The sequence below is a fragment of the Nelusetta ayraudi genome, unplaced genomic scaffold (genome assembly GCF_046127955.1).
Source record: "Nelusetta ayraudi isolate G7.1 ecotype Tasmania unplaced genomic scaffold, CSIRO-AGI_Nayr_v1 ptg000022l, whole genome shotgun sequence".
Lineage (NCBI taxonomy): Eukaryota > Metazoa > Chordata > Actinopteri > Tetraodontiformes > Monacanthidae > Nelusetta > Nelusetta ayraudi.
In genome coordinates this window covers 2162501-2183831 of record NW_027466072.1, presented here as the reverse complement: position 1 = coordinate 2183831, position 21331 = coordinate 2162501, and the positions used below count along the sequence as shown (strand labels likewise).

The 21331-nt window shown below is 43.7% G+C and overlaps 1 protein-coding gene across 1 annotated transcript in view; it reads right to left on the bottom strand.

The window, feature by feature from the left end:
* Positions 1 to 2191: 2191 nt before the first annotated feature.
* Positions 2192 to 21331, bottom strand: part of exoc6b (exocyst complex component 6B) — a 71403-nt gene continuing 52263 nt past the window's right edge. Inside the window, exons 22-23 of the mRNA XM_076028077.1 lie at positions 5323 to 5435; positions 2192 to 3952 (exon numbers count right to left, since the gene is read on the bottom strand). Coding sequence (XP_075884192.1) covers positions 3826 to 3952; positions 5323 to 5435 — 240 coding nt within the window. The 3' untranslated portion in view covers positions 2192 to 3825. The remainder of the gene's footprint in view (positions 3953 to 5322; positions 5436 to 21331) is intronic.

Below are 21331 nucleotides of genomic sequence, written 5' to 3'. Positions count from 1 at the left end.
GAACAAGAACACACACACACACACACACACCAGGTTCACCACCCACCTGCAGCGGCAGCGCACACAAACACAACGCTAATCACATCCCTCACAGCACACTCCCCCTGCTGTCTGAGGGGTCAGAGGTCAATAAGATGACAGTCAGCCAGGGTGGGCGAAGGAAGGGGGGGGGGGCAGACAGTGGCGAGTGTTTTATTGTAACAATGTTACTGTCTGTCATCTCCCTGCTGGTGTGTGTGTGTGTGTGTGTGTGTGTGTGTGTGTGTGTGTGTGTGTGTGTGTGTGTGTGGTGGGGGTGGGGAGACCATCAGTCTCCAGCTATTAGAGGAAGCAACAGGTACTGCAGTGTCGTGCTTGAGTGACTTTGACAGGTTGGCTGAACTGTAAAATGAGCCTGTACAACTGCAAATATTAGAATAATAATTAACACTGAAAACATGGAGGTTTTCGCTTTTTTTATTTTATTTATTTTTTTATCACTGCTGAAGAGCCAGTCAGTTGGGAATTCCATTTATTATGCCTGTACTAGTTAACCTGTCATAATGTGGACCAATTTGAGCAGCACCCCTCCCCTGACCCCTCGTATTTATCATCTGCCTTGACAATATTTTCCAAACATTTGACTGAATGTCAAAATATTGCTAGTGTAAAAGCCCCCCCCCCCACCACCACCACGATCCACGGTGTGCACAGTTGTCCTGAGACACCACAGGAAGAAGCCTGTGAATCCAGATGTATTTTACTGCACCTGCGTGGACATTTAATCCCCCTCTCTCCTGTTTCTGTGAATGCTGCATCTTTTTGTGTATGTGAAATTCCCAACTAGACCCAACATGTTATACAAGCAGCACTTGTTGTGAACTAAGCTGACACCGTTTCACCCCAAACAGGAAGATCTACTCAGTATGACATGAATAAAGTGAACATCGAGGCCCTTTGAAGAGCACGAAGAAACCCAACCATTCAAAGTGAGGTCTCATTCCAGATGGCATGCATCAAAAAAAAAAAAAAAAGAAAAATAGATTTTTACATGAATCATTCTTATTTTGATCACTTAAATTAATCACGCTCAGATTAATCACAAAGATTAATCTAAGATAAAAAAGTAAAAAGGAACAGAAGACAGCAAATCCAGATCAAATTCACCAGTTTCCATTTATTCCAAATTTGTCAGCATCATTTCATTAGTATTTCACTTTCATTCATTAGTGGTATAACATAAGAGTATGAATGTGCTCCCGTCTCGACTCAGACCTCGAAAAACGTACAAAAGTAGCGACAACGTCTGTGACGCAACCACAGAAGGCGGTCCAATGTGCAGGTGAGCGGGATGGAAGGTTTCTGGGCAGGAAGCGCCTCGCTCACTGCTGCTACACTACTGCTCAGGAGACGAGATTCATTATGCAGCCCCTCGACTTGATTCACTGTGTGTTATTCATTAGTAAACTGCAAACATAACAGACAAACCTGAGAAGATGAGAAAGAGGCGCTTGGAAGCTCTGGATGGAAGTTTGAATGTTTTGCAAGTGTGTCAAGTCTTTCCCACCACAGTGATGATGATCTGTTGGCAGGGGGTGGGGTGGTGGTGGTGGTGGTTGAGGGGGGGGGGGGGTGAAGCGTGGGATTGGATGGGAGGAGGGTGTGTGGGGGAGTACAGCAAAGGCACATGAACAACCCTAATCCCTTACCAACAACCAGAAACGATACACAGCCAAAGACGAGTTTAAAGATACAGCTGGTTTCACAGTTCTGGCATGCAAAGTGAACACACACACACACACACACACACACACACACACACACACACACACACACACACACACACACACACACACACACACACACACACCAATGATTTCTCCAAACAGACCCAACGTGTCGACTGATTGAGCATCTTCCTACAAGCAGGAAGTGGAAGACTCGCATTCCCTTCTAACAGTAACACTGAAGGTCTGTATCCCTTTTAAAAAGCAACATGAGTGAATCTCTCGCTCGTTGCCACAAAAATACACACACACAAACACACACACACACACACACAGAAATGCTGCTGTTTCCAATGTGACTATTGCACCCCAGTTCAATACAAAAAGCAATGCAAAGAGCAAAAATAGATTAGTTCAAGGAAAGAAAAAGTCACTCCTCACTACATTCACCTTCGCGCCAACATCACCACACACACACACACACACACACACACACACACACACACACACACACACACACACACACACACACACACACACACACACACACACACACACACACACACACACACACAGTAGGAGTCTCAAACGCTGAGATCATCTCATGCTAACGGATATGTGACGTCATCACAACATCTGAAGGTTCCATCTTGGCCTTCAGATCGGATGCGGTCGACGACGCGATAAACTTTGCATGTGCACAACAAGCCGCACAGCTTGGCAAACGCTCATGGAAGACCTGGAAGCATGTGTGCATGGCCGTAACACAACACAACACAACGCTTGACAACACCAATCAGTTTCATTTGTATTCAACACTGAGACAAAGATTCTACATTTTTTTACGCAAATACACCACACAGAGTGAAACACCGCCTCCGTTTTAAGACCCAGATACTTATAAATGAAAAGTTAAAAAAAAAACAACAACAACAACCAAAAAGGCTCAGGCAACGCCTCCATTTAAAGACGACCAAGTTTCACTGAGGAGACATCTCAGAAGAACAACCTCGGCTGATAATCACACAGAAGGAAGAATGTCGCCGGATCGGAGCAACGCTGCTCGTTCAAGTGTCTGCAGGACGGGGGAGGGGGGAGACAGGGTGGGGGGTATCTCCCGGACTCATATAAAAAGGGGGGGGGGGGGGGTGACGGGGGGTATCGGGGTATCATTCTGCTCGCTTGTGGACAACATCAGCGTGTTTTTCCAGACATGTTCTTGGTTCCAGCGCTCCTCCCGCTGCCAAACGCCACAAGCAACAGAAACGATGCCACAGAAGACATTCAGTGCGTTGTGCAACTGCGAGAGCAGAGCGGAGCAATGTGGAAGACATTAAAGGTGAAGAAACCGGGAGGCGATGAGGACGGACTGTTGGAGGAGTCAGTTTGATTTTTAGCAAAATGAGAAAGCCAGATGAGGAGGAGGTCAAGTATGAAGCAACGGGCAGCGCGACAAACTCTGGAGCCCGTTTTCTTTTCTCTCACTACTGTGGCAGAAATTATTTTTATCAGCTCCCCTTCTTTCTCCATCCAACAAAAACGCCGTGCAACATGTCGTCTGTGCTACTTGTAAGTTTCCCTATTGGGATGGTTGATTTTATGTTGTGGACTGGTTTCAGCGGTGTGGTGATACACTAATTAAATAGTTTACCATATGCAGAGCAGCATCAAAATATGTATTTATACAGACATTCTCTTTGACTTTCAGCTGACTGTGAAAGGACTTTGCTTTGCTGCAGACAGTCAACTGGTTGGTCAGTTGGCTGCCATTCACTCCGTCAGGCAGGGAGGCGGTCAGGCGGTCGAGCAGCGTCGGAAAGGATTCAGCAACTGATGAAGAACCAGTCTGAGGTTCAACAAAGGGAGATGAAAGTGAAAAATAAAACCAGAGCCATCAGCCAAAAAGAAAAGAAGACTATTAGGTTGTTTCCCAGTAATGTAAAAGATGAGTTACAGCAACTCTTCTATCTGCTATATATATATAAAGCGCACTGATCAGCCAAAACTTGAAAATAATCATTCACCCCTCCCCCCAACACCCCCCCACCCCCAATCAGTTGTCCAAAACGGTCCAATTGTGAAGCGGCTTCGGGCCCCTCGGCCAATCAGGCGGCGTGCATTAGGTGTGGTGCTGTGCGATGAGGTTGCGCAGCTGCTTGATGACGGTGTCGATGAGTTTCTGCCTGTCTCTGTCCGTCTTCCGGAACTGGGCAAAGACGTTGTTCTTTCTGCTCGTCTCTCTCATCCTGGAGAACAGGAACAAGAGAGAACAGGAGGAGAAATGGAGCGACGCAGGGTAAAAGTGAGAGGAGCGAGAGGCAACGCAGCAAAGCACAGGAGAGGAAAAGAAACGGGATGAGGAGGAATCAGAGAAGGAAAACAGATCCAACAGGATTAAGTGGTTTGTTCTCGGTGTTTCGCATCTCACTTTCCATTGTCAACATTTTTGTGCAGCAAGTGTCCCTGTAGGTACCAAGTATTAAGATGATGCCTCGAGGCAAACACACACACACATGCATGTGCACAGGCAGCATGTTTAGCACACACATCTTTAGACAGGCTGGTATGACTACGTGTGTGAATGGGACAGAGCTATAAACAACATAGGAACCTGCTAAAGGTAAAGGCAAAGCATCTCGGGAGCCGTGCTGTTGTAAGTTTCTGCAGTCAGTCTTCAACGTAATAGGATGAATTATTGAACAGAACGTTGAAACACTCAGGAGCCACATCAGTCTAGAAACACAGGAAGAGTTATCATACAACTGGCAAATGTTGTTTTTTTTGTTGCAATTTGCCGTTTTTCCTCCCGCATACAAGGGAGTGCATTTACAAATGCAACCCACTCTTTCTAACCATCACTGCCATTATTGCTTAATTCTAAAACTGACTCAACATGACTCAATTGAAAGAATTCCTCTTCTGCAAAAAGGACTTAGATTTCCGAGAATCACCCAACAAGGCCGTTCACGTGACTAAAACACGTTGGAAAAGCTGCAAAGAGGAGTGTTTTGAATGAAAAAGCATTGGTGTATGATTGGTACGCAACAGATTTCCCAACTATCAACAAATAGTTAAGAAAATTAAGCAACTTGTAATTGGTTAAAAAAAAGTTTTTCTAACATCTATTGCTCTCTCTAAATGTTTATCTGTGATCTGTGCGATACTGAATCATGTATCTAGAGATAAACAAATAGAGATGGCTAAACGGGGCTAGCATGTGTCTTGATTTAGTTTCATGCTAGTTCAATATCACGCACACACAGGACAATACTCACGGCTTAAATAACCTGCCAAAACAGGACAGAAAAGAGCAGTTGAAAACTTTCACTGAAATACACTTTTTTTTTTTTTCTAAGCATTTATTTGTTTATTTCTTGGCCGCCACATAGGCTCAGTCCCGCAAACGCTGCTTGCAGCTTTATTTTTATTTTTTTTTCTAAGCATATATTTGTTTATTTCTTTCCAATAGAAAGTTCAGAGGATGTTAAGTTGGAGTAAGGACAAAGACCAATTATAGTGGCTGCTGTCTGAAGGCAGATGGACCAACGGCCTAGAATGTGAAAAAAAAAATGTTTCATATGAAAACGTATGAATAAATATAAGGATGACAGCATACTTCTCCAGCAGGGCCAGTGCAGTGTGTGGGTTGACTCGCAGGTACTTGCAGGTTGGTTTCCCATAGTCTGCCAGGTAGGTTGACCAATCCCACTGAGTAAATAGGTCCAGTAACTGGAAAAAGACAGACAGGAAGACTAAATCACACCCACATTATTACCAAGCGAAGAGTGGCCATCGTCATCCTCATCCAGATGGCCAAAAATAATCTGTGACTACATCTTAACATGTTAAGAAAAAAAAGGTCAGCTGTAAAATACACTTCTGGAAGAAAATGATAAATATTATGAGCAATTCTGGCAGTTTGGTGGGTTGGACATTTTAATAACAGTGGACAGGGCTGCAATGTTATACTGAAAATCATCTGTTGCACTGAAATCTTCTGAATCTTCTGAATGTTGTTTAAGACCTGATTTTAGATGAGTAAGTTAGTGGTTAATAAACCATGACAATACAATGAATGAATCTTGAAAATAGCTGAACTGAAGAAAACATTTCTCAATAATAATCCAAGTGATAATTATGCATGGCTGTTTTTGCTGCTTATTTCCCTATAAATGTAATGTAATGATCCAAGTGTGTTTTTTTTTTTAATTTCATTTTTCTATCTATTTTTCTATGCACATTTTCTGTGCATTTCTCGAGGCCCAACGTCAAGCGAGATTCCAACAATGTTTGTGACGGCAACATTCCCGACAGCCTGGCCCTGCATGTAAAGGCCTGCTGCCAGGCTTTGCTGGGGACGTCTGCTTAAGGTTAGAAGATGACTGACTGCAGGGTCTGGAACGGTGACGTGATGGGCTACGAGGGGCGACCGCCGAGCTGAGGCGTAACGTCCTCGTCAGGAGGTCATCATGGTGTCACTGACCCGTCCACACCCCAGCCGACCAGACCCATCAATCTGACCAGCACATGTGGAGACACGCACTGTAAGGCTAAGAGGAAGGCACGGTGTTATCAGATGAGTGAGGCGTCTGCCTGAAGAATGCACTGACAAGGCTCAGTTGGAAATGGAGCTTTAATTAGAGCCAAACCCGTCTTGGCCATTTGCACAACTTGTTTTTGTTGTTGTTGTTGTTGTTGTTGTTGTGCCCTCGACTTGGACAATGAACCTCCCGCAAAACTTCCTCCACATCCCTGGGAGCGGCACATCACTCCAGACTGTAGAGAGAGTGACAGTTCTGAAGGTTTATGAGGCCACTGTATCTAACTTAGGTTTTGACATTAAATGATTGATTGTTTACTGAATTATGTTGGTTTGTCTTTCTATGTGGCCCTGTGATAAACTGGTGACTTGTCCAGGATGTAACCCCGGCGCCGCCCCAAGACAGCTGGGATAGACTCCAGCAGATCCTGCAACCCTGAGTGCAGGAGGAAGCAGGTCTAGAAGATGGATGGATGGATGGATGGATGGATGGATGGATGGATGGATGAATGAATGGACTGATGGATGGTTACTGACTTCACGATTTACTACCACTTACATTTCTATCCGTAAGAAAGCAACCCAAGGTATTTTTAAAATCAAATATACTTTTATACTGGTGGCGGTCAACCACATGTGCAGCCAAAGCTACCCTGGGCCAGAGTGACTGGGGTGCAGGTGCCAATCTGCACCAAACGGCACCTTCGCCCACCACCGAACATTCACTCACATTCGTATGAGGCAATAAAGTCTCAAAGCCAAGACAATTCGTACTAGGATGGAGAGGTTTTCAAACCACCATGCCCTCGGCTGCTGGACGACCAGACTACCTCCTGAGCTTCGCCAGGGCACGACAAACATTTTGTGAAAGACAATATTCAAGTCTGAAGTGTAATGTTTTCTTGAAAGAACATAGCTCTGGGGCAATTCTTGAACTGGACGTACACAGGTAAATAAACATGTAGGGGGTACATTCCTCTCCTAAATGGCCTACAACTGAAACAGTTGTATAACCTGCTCTTGCCCCGCTGAACTCGACCAAACACACACACACACATACAGAAACAGGACCGGGCAAGCAAAACCCGAAGCTCGCAGACATGCACACACGCCGTCTCTCTATCTCCGTCTGCAAAACATGCGCCCATATGAGCAGGGAGCCCCGGTGAACTCTGGGTAACACCAAACACACACACACACACACACACACACACACACACACACACACACACACACACACACACACACACACACACACACAGACCCAAAGAGGGAAACCATATGTGAGCGAGGGATGACAGAAGAGGAGGAGAGGGAGGGAAGGAGTACAGAGGGATGGAGAGCAAAACCACATGTGGGGGGAGAAAATGAAAGGGCACAGAGATGGAAAGAGACACAGACGGAGAGGAATGGAAAACAGCGTGAGGAGAGGTGAAGGGAGGGCAGATGAAGGTGGACAGATAGGGAGTGTTTAGGGTTACAAGGTGCATCGCCAGGTAACTTCAGGGCGCATGGCTTGGACGAAAGACTCCGGCGGAGCGATATGGAGGAATCTACCAGTGAGACGAAGGCCTCTTTCGAATTTTGATTTTGGAGAGGACGTTGGTGTATGGTTGGAAAGAACCCGAGCCTCCAATCAGTCTAATTGCTGGGTTCAAAAGCAGCTTAGCCAGCGGAGATCACACAGTCGCAAATTAATTAGTGCATATCAAAAATTCTGAAAAAAAATCAATCAAAAATCTTGATAGAAGGGGAGAGCTACAATGATAAAAATCATCGATTCTTTACTAGCAATATATTTAAGGCGTGTCTGTCTGCTGCGTAATTATTTCACATCCTCAAAAAGAATTCTTTGTCATGTTCTTCTGGATGTTTTGGTTTGAGATGGTTGGATAAATTTGTGTTATTACCTCCAGCCATCAGGCCCCCATTAACATCTTCTAGCTGTTGAAAGGTGCAACGTTAGCAAAATAGTCGTGTGTCACCATTCTGAGGCCATGTGCAACATGCTGTGTTGTTTTACTGGGCAAAGCCAGTCATCAGTTAAGGGGAATAATGCAGTCTTCCAGGAAAAGCCTGTGATGCCATTATGATACTGTTAATCCACTTTAGATAAAGCTAACACTATTGCAGCATCTTTGCTCATACTTTTGGTGGCATTGTGTCCATTGTGTTTACAATACCTTGGAGCAGTGGCTATTCACTCTTGTACCTCGGGCCCAAAATTAAGTGTGTCGTTATGGAGTTCATGAACCTGTATAAATACTTCATACTCGGGGTTGGCGAGATTTCAGAATCTCCTCATTTAAGCTACAGAGACATTTTCATCAGCAAAAAGACTACATCAGTAATCTCCTATGTTTTGAGACGTTCTACTTGATCAGAACAGGTCAATTGATTTCTGCCAAAACATCCCCTCACATGAAGGACTGCATAAAAAAAAACCCAGCAATTTGACATCATGTTGTGTAGTGTTGAATTTTTGGCTAAAGGTCCTGATGAATGACCCCAGTGTACGACTAAAAAGAGGTTACTGACTTGCCTTCATTTCATCTAATCAGAGCAATTCATGAAAACAGGAAGTTTCTGAAATATTTTGGAAGCGCGCTGCTGTGTTATTACATCTGATATTTCCTCTAAATCTCGCTTTAGAGGGAGACTACAAGACGAATGGCTGATTTGGACTTCCTGATCTTTTCCTCCCTCCTCCTTCCCACACTTCCCCTCCTCCCTCTGGTCCTTTCGCTTCTGTATTCATCTCTGTCTCGCTCTTGCACGCGTTTGTCCCCGAGCTCACCCTTGCACGGCCGAGGTTTGACCTGCTAATCTCCCCATATAAACAAGTACGCACACACAGCATGGGAGCGGGCCACATTGGCGCACACACAAACAGGTACACACAAACGCACAAACGGCTGTTACATAAAGCAGAAATATCACCCGGCTGTGTGGTTATATGAGCAAATCTGTCACTTAATTAGATGCAGCCACGTAAAGTGCATGTGTTGCATAATTAGACGCACGGCGCAAGTTACTTTTGATTGTATTTAATTGTGTGTCAAGTGTCAAGTATCACCACCTGCTTTCGTGCATGCGGTTATTCGAATACATGTATTTCCCTGGGAGAGTTTTCATGAAAATGTAAAAATATGTAAGAACTTTAAAAAAAACAATATGACATAGAAATACATAATTACAAAGGCTCCCTTCAGAAACACAAAGATAAATTGCTGATGAAAACAACTTCATCAAGGTGAGGTGTCAAATTGTGCCCCTTATGTTCATCCATGCAAAGTGTTAAAACACACCACTCAGGAAAATGACAACGATAAAGTGATAGCAGTAAAAGAGAAACTGGAAAAAGAAGGAAATAAAAATACTGACACACCCAAAGGAAAATTTCCTATGCTCGTGCAAAACGGTAAGACAGCTGATGACGTTCAAATGCACATGAAGAAAAAAGCCAGCACTAAGGAGGGAAAGGGAAGTCGAGAAACGTGAACTGAACAAGTAGTGAGGCACGAAGGAGAGGAAGGCACAAGACGACAGCTGACACGAGATGAGAGTTCAGAGTCATGCTGAAATAAAAGGACGGCGGCAGGACAAGTGAGGAGAGGCTGGATGACGGAGGACAAAAGCGGGAGCCTGGCAGTGGGCAGGCGAAGGACAAGGTGAGGGAAGGTGCGGCGGCGGCGGCAGGAGTGTTGGGTGAACTTGAGGTCAGTAGGTAAGTTTGCTTGGAGGAGTGATGGAGGCTGAGAGAAGCAGTAGGAGAAGTGCAACAAGAAGGGAGGACAGGAGGGAGGAGGACAGGCCGATAAGACTGATGGAAATGGAAGAGAGGTGGAGGAGGGAAAAAAAAAGAGAGGGGAGAGAAGTGTGGGGTTTCCAAAAAACGAGCCACACGCGAGCCAGCAGGTCCTTCTGGCGAGCGAGCGAGCGTGCGAGCGAACACACACACGCACGCACGCACACGCGCACACACACACACACACTCCTGACCCCCGGTTCACCCTAAACACACACAGAAAACGGCAGGTCTCTCTCTTCACCTCTTGCTGAACTTCTCTCTCCGTCTCGCTCCCCCTCTCTCACCTCGCCATGACCTCCCCCGCGCTATCGCTCCTGTCTCTAGTATACACGCGCACCCGCGCGCACACACACACAGATTATTGCTTCCTTGTATTCTTCTCCCGGGGACGAGCAGAAAAACAGAGTGACGTCTTCCCTTCGTATTTTCTTGTTTGGTTTCTCTCATTTCTCCTCCGCTAATGGGGTTCCTCACCCTCCACCCCCCCCACCCCCAACTCTCCCTCCCCAACTCCCCCTCCTGTCTTATTGTTGTCCCACTTTCTTGCGCCCCTCTTTTCGAACATTTCAGCTGTTAATCACCTCTGCTTCTCCTTTCCTTGACTCCATCCACTCTTTCTGCTCTCCTCTACCCTTCTTGCCCTCCTATGCATTTCACGTGTTGCTCTCCTCCATTTACTCTTCTGCAACTGTCCTCACTCTTCAACTCTTCCGCCAACCCATTGCCAGCTTTAAACCACAATCCAGGTGGAATTATTACTTAACCTTTTGGTTTCATCGCTTCATGAATACATCCAGCAAAGAGCCTGCTGACTGTGATTGGTCGAACCTTCTGGCTATGACAATCAAAGCGGACCAATCATTTTTGTTACAGCTTGAAAAAGAAAACGGCTTGAAAGTTCCTTTTGGTGCAGGGGGGCGATATTAGAGGGCATTTACAGTTCTCCTGTTGGAGCTAATCAGGATGAAAATGTGCAATCTGCACAGAAATGCCTTTGGTGGGAGTCATTGTAATCTGAAAATGTAATCCAGTTTGAATGGGACTGCCAGTGAAGCACCATCCAGGTGAATCTCTATCAGTGGACATTGTTTCTTCTGTGTTTCTGCGTCATCTTAACAACTCTCCACAACAACGTGGTGTTCTTCTACCTTTACCCTCCATGTAATGTTTTCTTTTCAACTCTCGTCTTTCTCAACACTCCTCCTTTGCCTGACCGCTTACTTCACCTCACCTCACCCCGCTCTTCTCCTCTGTCTATTCAAGCCTTCTTTCCTCAGCATCTTCCCAGCTCCTGTCTCTACCCTCTCTGACCAGACTTCCACCCCCCCCTCCCCACCCCCCCACCCCCGGTGTTTAGCAGACACTAGTTAATAGTTATTCCGGCTGTGTGCAAGATTTATTTATTTGGGATCACGGGGGAATTGTCGTGTTTTCGAGCCTAATAGCCAAACGTTGGGGTCACCCAGAATTCATCATGTTTACACCCACGCATACACACAGTTGCAGCTACGTAATGTCTCTGCAGAGGTAAGCAATGTAACAAATTTATATTTAGTTGGAGTTTTTCTTCTGACTCTACATGTTCCTCTGCACAGTTCTGCCGTCCTTATAACAACACTTTGAGTGCTCTCACAGGGTCTCGCAGCAGCCCAGCAACCATTAGACAGACAAGAGGGGTCAAAGGTCACTAAAACCAAGGAAAGTGGACTGGACTTTTATCAAGAAATGCAGCCATTTTGGCACCCGTCATCTTAAGATTCACATTCTTCCATCCATCACTCGTCCGTCCATCCATTTAACCACTTGACTCTTCACGGGTCACTCGTAGTTTTGTCCAGCTGCGATGGTGAGCAACACTTTCTATCGGGCAAAAGGCTGTCAATCGCAAGAAGAAGAAAGCTGATGCGAAGAATCCCAAATGGTTTTTAGTGAAAAGGCCGACAAAACAGGAATTGCTGGTAACACCTGTCTGCTTTCTGTCATCTCAGCCTTCTTTCCTAAACCGTTATCGCCAAATCACGTATGAGCTCAGAGTTTAAAGGTCAACACTGTCATGTGTCAATCAGGTCTCTGAAACCCTCGTCTCTGGGCTTAAGGTGGACGTGTTAAGAGGACGCTGAAGATAAGTCTGTCACTGACTTTCCCCAGGGAGAGAAAACAGTGACACTTGTCCATCATCTCTTAACTCCTCATTCCTTTTAATCCATATCTCGACTTGTCGTTGCCTACAAGGCTCTCCATTTCAGTTTAAGTAAACTTTCAGGGTTCAAGGGTCACTAAAGAGTTTTCTCCTATGGCCACAGAAAAGACTCTTTTTGACATCTGTCCATCAGTATGATAGTGACCTGACAGAGGCTTCTGGGACAAAGGTATAGAGGTATAGAGAAACACGAAATGTCCTTTAAAATAAAGTTAAAGTCTCAGTGATTGTAACATCCTGAAGGGTGCGAAATTTGTCCTCCGCCCGTCATCCCCTGAACGAGCGGTGGGCAGCAGCGGTGCCGCGCCCGGGAATCATTGGGTGATCTGATCCCCCAAGTTCCAAGCTGGGGATTCAAACCCACAACCTCCCAGTCTCAGGGTGGACACTCTACCACTAGACCACTGAGCTGGTTTGAAATAAGATAACGTCATTGCAAGAAAAAAGGTTGTACAACCAAGTGTTACACACCATTTTGAGTTAAGAGATTTTGAACTTAAGACAATATAGCTGCTGAACTCCAACAAACTTGTGTGGTGATGGGAGTAACACCAAGAAGGAGCAAGATCACCTCAACACTCCACCGATCGAGACTTTTCCATGGAGTGACCAGATGGAGGCCACGGCACTCAGACGATCATGACGAAGGCATATTTACATCAGTGACCCTTTTTATCATGACAAATACGAGACGATGATGGGATAAAAAAAGACCTTTGTTTACAAAAATAAATAAAAAGAGATGTATAAGAAATTTTGTTCTGTTAACCGAGACGGGACAAAAATGTTTGTGGATATTGAACTGAACTTTCAGAATGCATGTTTTCCTCCAATTGTCCAAGCTGACTGAAGAGACACTTTGCAACAGAACGACCACCCTGAGCACAAAGTCAAGGTAATTCAGGAGTGCTCTTAAAAAAAAAGGAAAAATAAGGTACAATAGTTTACTAAAACTGGAAATTGTGTTATCAGCAATGATACACAGTCTTGGTCGAATCAAAATATTCTTCTTAGACTTGATATGTTGAACTTTGGAACTGAGCTTTTGTTATTTTGTCCAATAATACATAGAAGTTAGGTTGTTTAAACAATTTAAAGTGACAAATTTGAGAGTTTTTCAGTTCTTTTCCTTAAATTTCTGTGCCTTTGGAAAAAAGACAACCAAACAAACAAAACTAAATATGCTGGGTTTACAGCATATTTAGTTTTGTTTGTTTGGTTGTCTTTTTTCCAGGGAAAATATAAATCCCTGAAATAAATCAAATAAGAAAAAAACTGTTGCTGTTTGCATTTCTTCGCATTATTTGAGCAAAAAGACTTGCAACAAAGCACACATTTAGTTTTTTAGCACATAATCAAGTCCCGACTTCAGTTTAATTTAAAACAAGTTATTTAGTAATTGTTTAACATAAGGTGGAGTAAACTAAAAGCTGTGACATTTGTGGTCAGTTTCTCTTATTCAAGTTCAAGGGCATCCAAATAAAAACACGTGTTCAGTCCTGATGTTATCTGGTATATTGGGTCAATATCAATTCCAATACTAATCCTGGATGGGATGTTGCTAATTCACATTACTGGTTGTTTTTTTGAATACCTGTTGAGTATCAAGTAAATATATCAAGTAAATATTTGACACCTTAATTTTATACGCAACCTTGAAAAAGGTGCGTTGATGCAGTAGATAGTAATTGACACGGACGAATACAAAAAAAGCAGCCAACGACTTTTTGTAAAGAGAGAGAATATGGCTTCAAATGACTTCTCTGCATCATCACGTCACAAGGGTAACTGTCTGCATGCTAATCCAGCTCACTTGCATAATTAGCTCATGTTCTTCTTCGGCTCCGTCTCTTCCCTCGTCCATTATCTGTCTCTCACCTCCTCGCCTTCCCTGTGTCCCCCACCTCTCCCCACCACCCCTTCGTCAGCAGTGACAGGGAAGTTGTGCGACCCCTTGGAAAAAAAAAAAAAAAAGTGACAGGGCTAAAATGGAATCAGCATGGAAAGAAGAAGGAAAAAAAACAAAAAAGAAAGAGTGCTGGTGGTTCAACCAGGGGTCTCTGCTGTCAATTAGACACTACGCAGATGGAGAGAGGGTGAGTGAGGGACATAGACGGAGGGAGAGAGAGAGAAAGAGAGAGAGGGAGAGAGAGAGAGAGAGAATGAGAAGAAAACTCAAAAAGAATGATTGTGGAAATATTACAGGACTGCAGGAGAAAGGGAAAGGAGTGTGCGGACGAGGTCAGGCGGAGGGTAACTAGATGTTATGGAGGAAGAACGAGTGAGTGAGAAACTGGGAGACGATAAACGAGTGCAGGGTGTAGTCAGAGGGGCCTGCTGGGAGCTGCTCTGTGCGCTGATAAAGCAAATAAAGACGGAATACTTCAAAACAAACAGGGCTAGAAAAACAGCGGCTTTTAGCTGCGCTCAGAGCTCAATTTAGGCCCGAGCACTTTTTAAAAAGGTCAATTTGGCTTCAGACGTTTTTTTTTTTTTTTTCAAGTCAATTGGAGTCTTGAGTCACTTTTTAGAGGTCAATCCCGGGACGGGAGTTCATGTTGGGTTCGCCCACTTTTCACAGCTGTTTTGTTTGCAGGAACTTTTGGTTTTGGATTTGGTTGATTCTTTTTTGTTGAGTCATTTGGCTTAAGTTTCAGCTTAAATTTACTTGCTGTTTTGTTTGAAATCAGATACATTCATTTTTAGTGATACGCCACAGGATTGTATCATGCATGGAGAATCAGGATTCTGTGATGTTAACTTTCAAAAAATGTTCAAAAGTTAATCTTAAATTGAATATATTTCAGTATCTATTCTGCATGATGAATAAGCACATTTTTAAGATTGCATGTCTGTTGTAAGCATCTAAAGAAACTACAATTATTGCACAGCAAAATGTTCGAACAAACATGCTAAATTCAATGAAAACATGAATGGGGAAAAGCTTTAAAAGTATTGTTGAACATTCTGTAAAGCAAAAAAAAACTAAAATGCAGATTAAGTTGAACTGATGACATCTCTCAGTTAAAATGCTAATTAATCAATTCAGATTTTTTGTGAATTAAATTACAAAGGACATTAAAATGGGGGAAATGTACCTACTACAGCAATAAATTAGCCTTGCGCTTTAATAATGAAAAATGCACACAACAAAAGGTTTCCATTATTACTGCAGTAATCACACAGTTACATTATACCAACTTAATTTGCGCAACTGTTGTAAATGGCTTTGTTTTACTTCTTCTTGAATGGGAACCCCACTCTGCTCTCCAAAAAAAAAAAAAAAAAAAAACTCTCAAAACGTTTTGTAAAATTAGAACAGCGCTATAAATGAAACATCTCTCACACCGTTTGTCCCCTCAGCAACCCCTCTAACAGGAAACAGTTGAAAGGTGAGAGCAGTTTAAGGGTCACAACTTTTTAGTTTGACCATGGAGTGACCGCAGAGTCACACACACACACACACACACACACACACACACACACACACACACACACACACACACACACACACACACACACACACACACACAGGAAGGGGTGTAGATGGAGGTCGTATCGGGGAGACTGACAGAGAGGTCACCACTGATAAGACAGAACAATGACCTGGCCCGGTCACCACACGGTCACTGTATGTGTGTACATGTGTACAGAAAATAAGTATGGCAGCAGTTATTCAGAGTGACGAGTGCCATTAACGTCATTGGCAACGACATGTGGGTGTGCAGACGCATCTGAAGCGTTGGTTATTTGGCCATAAGACTGTCAGTGTGTGACTTTATAGAGCATTTCTAGGCAATTCGAACCACCTTGACCACCACTCACAGCCCCCCCCCACCTTCCTAATCCTGACCACTACTTGACCAGTGCTCGGAAGTGGCAAAGAGTCATTCCCCACCACCTCCAATCACAACGCTGAATAGCTTCTGTTGCTGTGACCACTGCCTGACCTGTTGTCACACCGATAAGGCCAGCCACAGACAGGACAGGAAGTTGAGACTAGGGCCAAGACACACACACACACACACACACACACACACACACACACACACTGACCTATCCCACACAAATAACAGTTTGAACTCATAAATCCGCAGCTATGGAGGTGAACATTTGGAGCAGGAGCAGTCTTTTTTTTTTTGGTTTTGTTTTTCTTTTCACGGTTATCTCAGCAGGATATTACCGACCACTTTATTATACACAAACCCTGACGCACACATGCACATGTGTGGGAGTGAAGTGCACATATAAATTTGTAATGGATGGATGTGTTTGTGCTGTTTTACAGTTTCATATTCTGCTCACAACTTATGGTATTCTAGATTTCTTTTTTTTTATGTATTTATTTTCTGACACTTAGCAAGCTGATCCAACATTGTACCTTTTGATTTGTGAGTTTGTTTCTATTTGTGCCTGCATTTGCGCCAGGATTCTTTTGAGCAGTCCTTTATTTATCAAGAATGACAAGAACGAGGGGAGGCTGCAATCATATAGCCTTAAAAGAGCCAATTTCCATCTAGTTCTGTTAACATAAAACGCATTACAACACAATACAAAACGGTCACATAAAATACCGTGTTGCAGTTTGGCAATTGTCCCATTTTAAAGTGTATTATCAAGGCCTAAGTACAGTAGATGTACATCTCCGTGCGTACCCATATAAACACAGGAATTATTAGTCTACAATGTGGGAAGCAGTGAACCTAAACAAAGATAATTATCACAAATATCCTACATTAAGTCAATTTTTAATGATGCGGGAAATCTTATTAAATGTAAATATAGAAGAAATATATAGTTTCTATATTAGTGTTAAAAATTGACAATTAGGTAAAAGTTAGTTTTTCGTAATCACCATTTTCTACTGGGAAAAAGTGTTGTATCTTTCCGAGGTTTGAGGAGATACTGTGGAGATGAAAAATCAGTGCTTTGGTGATTTAAGGGTGTTTGGCCAGATCTGAACCCAGGACTGGTTGCTTGGTTGCACAGTTCCATGGTGTGACTCTCAGAATGCCCAGTCACCAGGACTCCTCATGCACCAACACTCCCATTGGTGCCCGATAGTAACGCAAATGTGCTGCAGTGTTTTGTCCCGGCTCAAGCTTTATGCATCCATGTTTGTGCGCGAGTGTCCAGCCGCTGTGTGTGTGTGTGTGTGTGTGTGTGTGTGTGTTTGTGTGTCGGGCCCTCGCGCTCTTCCAATAGACCGGCGGGCGAGCATTTAGATGTCTGTCTGCTGCTCATCCTCCCATCGCCCTTCATCCCGCTCTTTCACCCTTCGCCACTCTGCCATTCAACCCCCCTTCTGTGAGCGGTCAAATGAATGAAGGGAAGTGTCAGCCTCCCGAAGAGAGAGAGGGGCAAAGAGGTGGAGAGATGGAGGGAGAGACGGGGGAGAGCGACGGACCACCCTGCACGTCCGTATCATTTTCACCTGACTGCACTCTTTCACTCGCGTTCCTTTGCTTTTCGCTCCCCTCCGGCAACATTTTCACGCATTCGTGCCTGGTTTTTGCTCCCAGCGAGCTCAGAAGTTTCTTTCTCCGTCGTTCTTGCTTTTGCTTCAATCTTGCTTCCAGTCACCTTAATATTCCAGTTAAAGTTTTACAATCTTCGTTTTCCACTCTTCTTAATAGTTTGAAATAATCAAGTCCACACTCAGCCATCCACGGTATTCTGGCTGTCTAGTGGCTGCCAATGAAAGAGGTCACATGGCATGATGTGTGAGTGATGTGTGACAAAACTTAGGCAGTTTCTGAATATTGCACTGGAATACAAAGTCAATTTAACCCAACCAACTGCCACCCGATGCCTCTCATCCACATTAAAGCAGGAGAGCAGATCCAAACTAGCACAATCTTAATAATTATCGACTACATCTGCTGCTTAATGGAAACCGTACGCATAAAATCAAATTAGACAAAAGGGGCGAGTCAGTTAAAAGAAAATGCCTTCTTGTGCACATGGTTACAGTAGAGGAGACTTTTCCAAAATCTCCGGTTTAAGTGACCAAAAAGCTGTTGAGCTTGTGGATGAAAGGTCAAACCACAAAAGATGAAAGAGCATTGAGAGTGGTTGGAAAAAATACCCACAAACATGTGGACAAGTTTCCTTCCCGTCTAACTGGTTATATTGGCGCACTTATTCAACCTTTTCTGCAGGGAGGTGCAAGGAATAGAATAGGGAATATACTTTGAGCTGCATTTTAGGAGGATGGTAAGCATCCATCCCTGACACACATACAGCCACATATAGTTAGAAGGCCTTTTCATGAACCTGACCTGTCACACACACACACACAGTCCACAGCTGTCCCACTCTGATCACAGTCCTCAGGAATGTGATGGTAGCAGATTTTTCTATACTCCCCTTCCCTCCAACCCCGGCTGTATCTCCCTGTCCTCACTCTCACCTCTGCCTAACCTTCGTCTAATCACTCACTTTCTTTCCTCCTTTCTCCTCTAATTTTCCTCCTCTGCATCACCTTTGGAGCCTTTAATTTTAGGTCAACTTGGCCGAGGAAAAATGCTGGATCCAACCTACGGAATAAATCCCCCTGATGGATGACAGGCATAGCAGTAGCTGAAATTAAACCAATTTATCCTCATTTCACAGGCAGAACTAGGGCTTGATAAATAGCCCCGAGGCACATTACAACAACTGTAGTTTAAAGTTAACTAGTTTGCGAGACAACTTGAGATGGAGTGATTCTTTTTTTTCCCCCCTCCATATAAAAAGGTGAATGTGTCTTTTGGGGTGGGGGAGTTGTCCAACCAAAAGGAAGCAAGTGAAGGTTTGGTAGCATGTGCACTCAAGTCAACAATGACAAGGTAAACTGTTTCTGACAGAATCAAGTGAGGACTTCCTGCTCCAGTAATGGATGTATTTAGCCCAGACATGCTGGTTCCATACTGACGGTGGGATTCAAAGGAAACATACTCCTGCATGTGAGTCAATGAAATCTGAATGCATTTAGTCAAATGGATCATAAAAAGTCAATTGAATGATTTATCAACCATTCCAGAGACAACAACTCTAAACTTATTCTACCTAAATGCTTTCAATCTTCAACAGAGCCGTTGAAGCACTGGTTAGACTTTATGTCACTGCAGCCACTGACACATTGGGAATAAAATGAGGTATTCTGCTTGTAACACTATCACTGGTATTGGTGCTTAGTGCGTGTGATTCCAGTGCACTTGTTTTTTTCTTCCACGTTTAAAAGTTGGTAAAAGTTTACCCCTTTTTTTGTTTCTTTTAATTTAAAAAATAATGTTGAATGTTTTTGAGGATTTCTTTCATTTATATTGCTTCTTCATTTATCTCATAAAATAGGGCTTCTCAAATTGCTTCATTCGTCCGTGCTACCGAGACAGTTTTTTTTCTCCCCCCACCTCCAATGGGTCAAATCTCATCCTTTCCCTTGTCTAATACATTGGAACATAAGCACACGCATATAGGAGTGGAGAATCTGCTTTCCTTCACTGGTTAATCGCTACGAGCTATGACGGTCAATCTAAACGGGCCCAGAGAATGACACACACACACACAAACACACACACACATTCATACATTTACACACACAGTCAGTGGATAAGGAGAGCAGTTGTCATGCTGTGACGTGTTGCTTTTTGGGGAGACAGAGGAAAGCCTCAAGAGGTAATTGTCTGGCTGGACACAGTGTGTGTGTGCACGGGTCTACGTGTGTGTATGTGTGAGGGTGAGAAAGTGGGAAGGGAAAGGGAAAAGTGAGATAAAGATGGAAATTTAACCAAAAAAAAAAGTTTCACAGACAGAAGAGAAAGGAGAAGGACGTTATTAGAATGATAATGAGAAGAGTTGGGATGAACAGAAGACTACGCGTGAAATAAAATTGTAACGGGAGAATTAAAGGTGACAGATAAAGTTCCATAAAGTTGAGAATTCTGACCTTTGGAAGTAAATGATGGAAGAAACAGATGACATGATGACTGAATGGAATTTAACTGTCTGTGGTCTCCCTGAGGAATGAACAAGGGACCCATCAATGACAAAAGGCACACACACACACACACACACACACACACACACACACACACACACACACGACTGGGCTGAAGGTGGGGGAACGTCTGGCGTTTGAAACGGCAGGAGGGGATAAGTGGAACTCGACGGCTGCAAAGATTCTTTGGGTGGGATTCCACACCACAACACACGAGAGCCTGCCAAAGGTTTGAAGTAACCACAGGCTACTGAAAGTTCTAAATATAGGAGGATTGATAGGATCTGCGGAGAAATGGCAGCCGGAGAAGTACAGGCTGCACACACACACACACACACACCCACACAGGCACGTTTACTTCTGCTGCTTCCTTGCCCTCATCTGTTTCGGTCAGGCAATGCTAACCCGACAGTCAACAGTCACTCCTTTCAAGCTTTTAGGACTTAGTCAAATACACGCAATGGTAACAATATACTCACATAAACAGATTAAGTAAAATGACTTAATATTGTTGTTTCTATCGTTCCATCCCCTGGCAAGCTGAGACCATTGTTATAAACTGAAAACACCAATGATTCTGTCTTTTCAGGTATAAAGCAGGAGACTTTGGTCTCACAACAAATTGAAAACAGAGGAGGTGCTTCATTTAGTTGGGATTCATTCACAAGTTATGATTATTTAAATGTCACGTATTACTCGATTACACACGCACAAAAAAAACAAACAAAATATTTGTGTCCATTTGAAAGCAGAGCTGCTCAAATACAATCAGACTTTTACAGTGACTTCAAAGACAAGACTGTTTTCTCTTCCCTTCCTGTTTGTGCAGAAACTAAAGTTTAAAAAGTTGTGTATTCTTCGGATTAACAAGCGCCGGATGCTTCGTGGTATTGGTGTTGCACCAGGAACCTGCAGCGTGTTTATCTCATGCAATAGGCACTTGAGAACTTTCCCATGTGTTGGAGTGAGGACAGGCTGGGATGCATTTTCTATCCAAATGGAAAGAACTTTATACTTTGCCTAAGGAGAAACAGGAGAAGATTCAGACATGGGTACGAAACCTAAATACTTTGAGGGTGGCGACTGGTTTGTG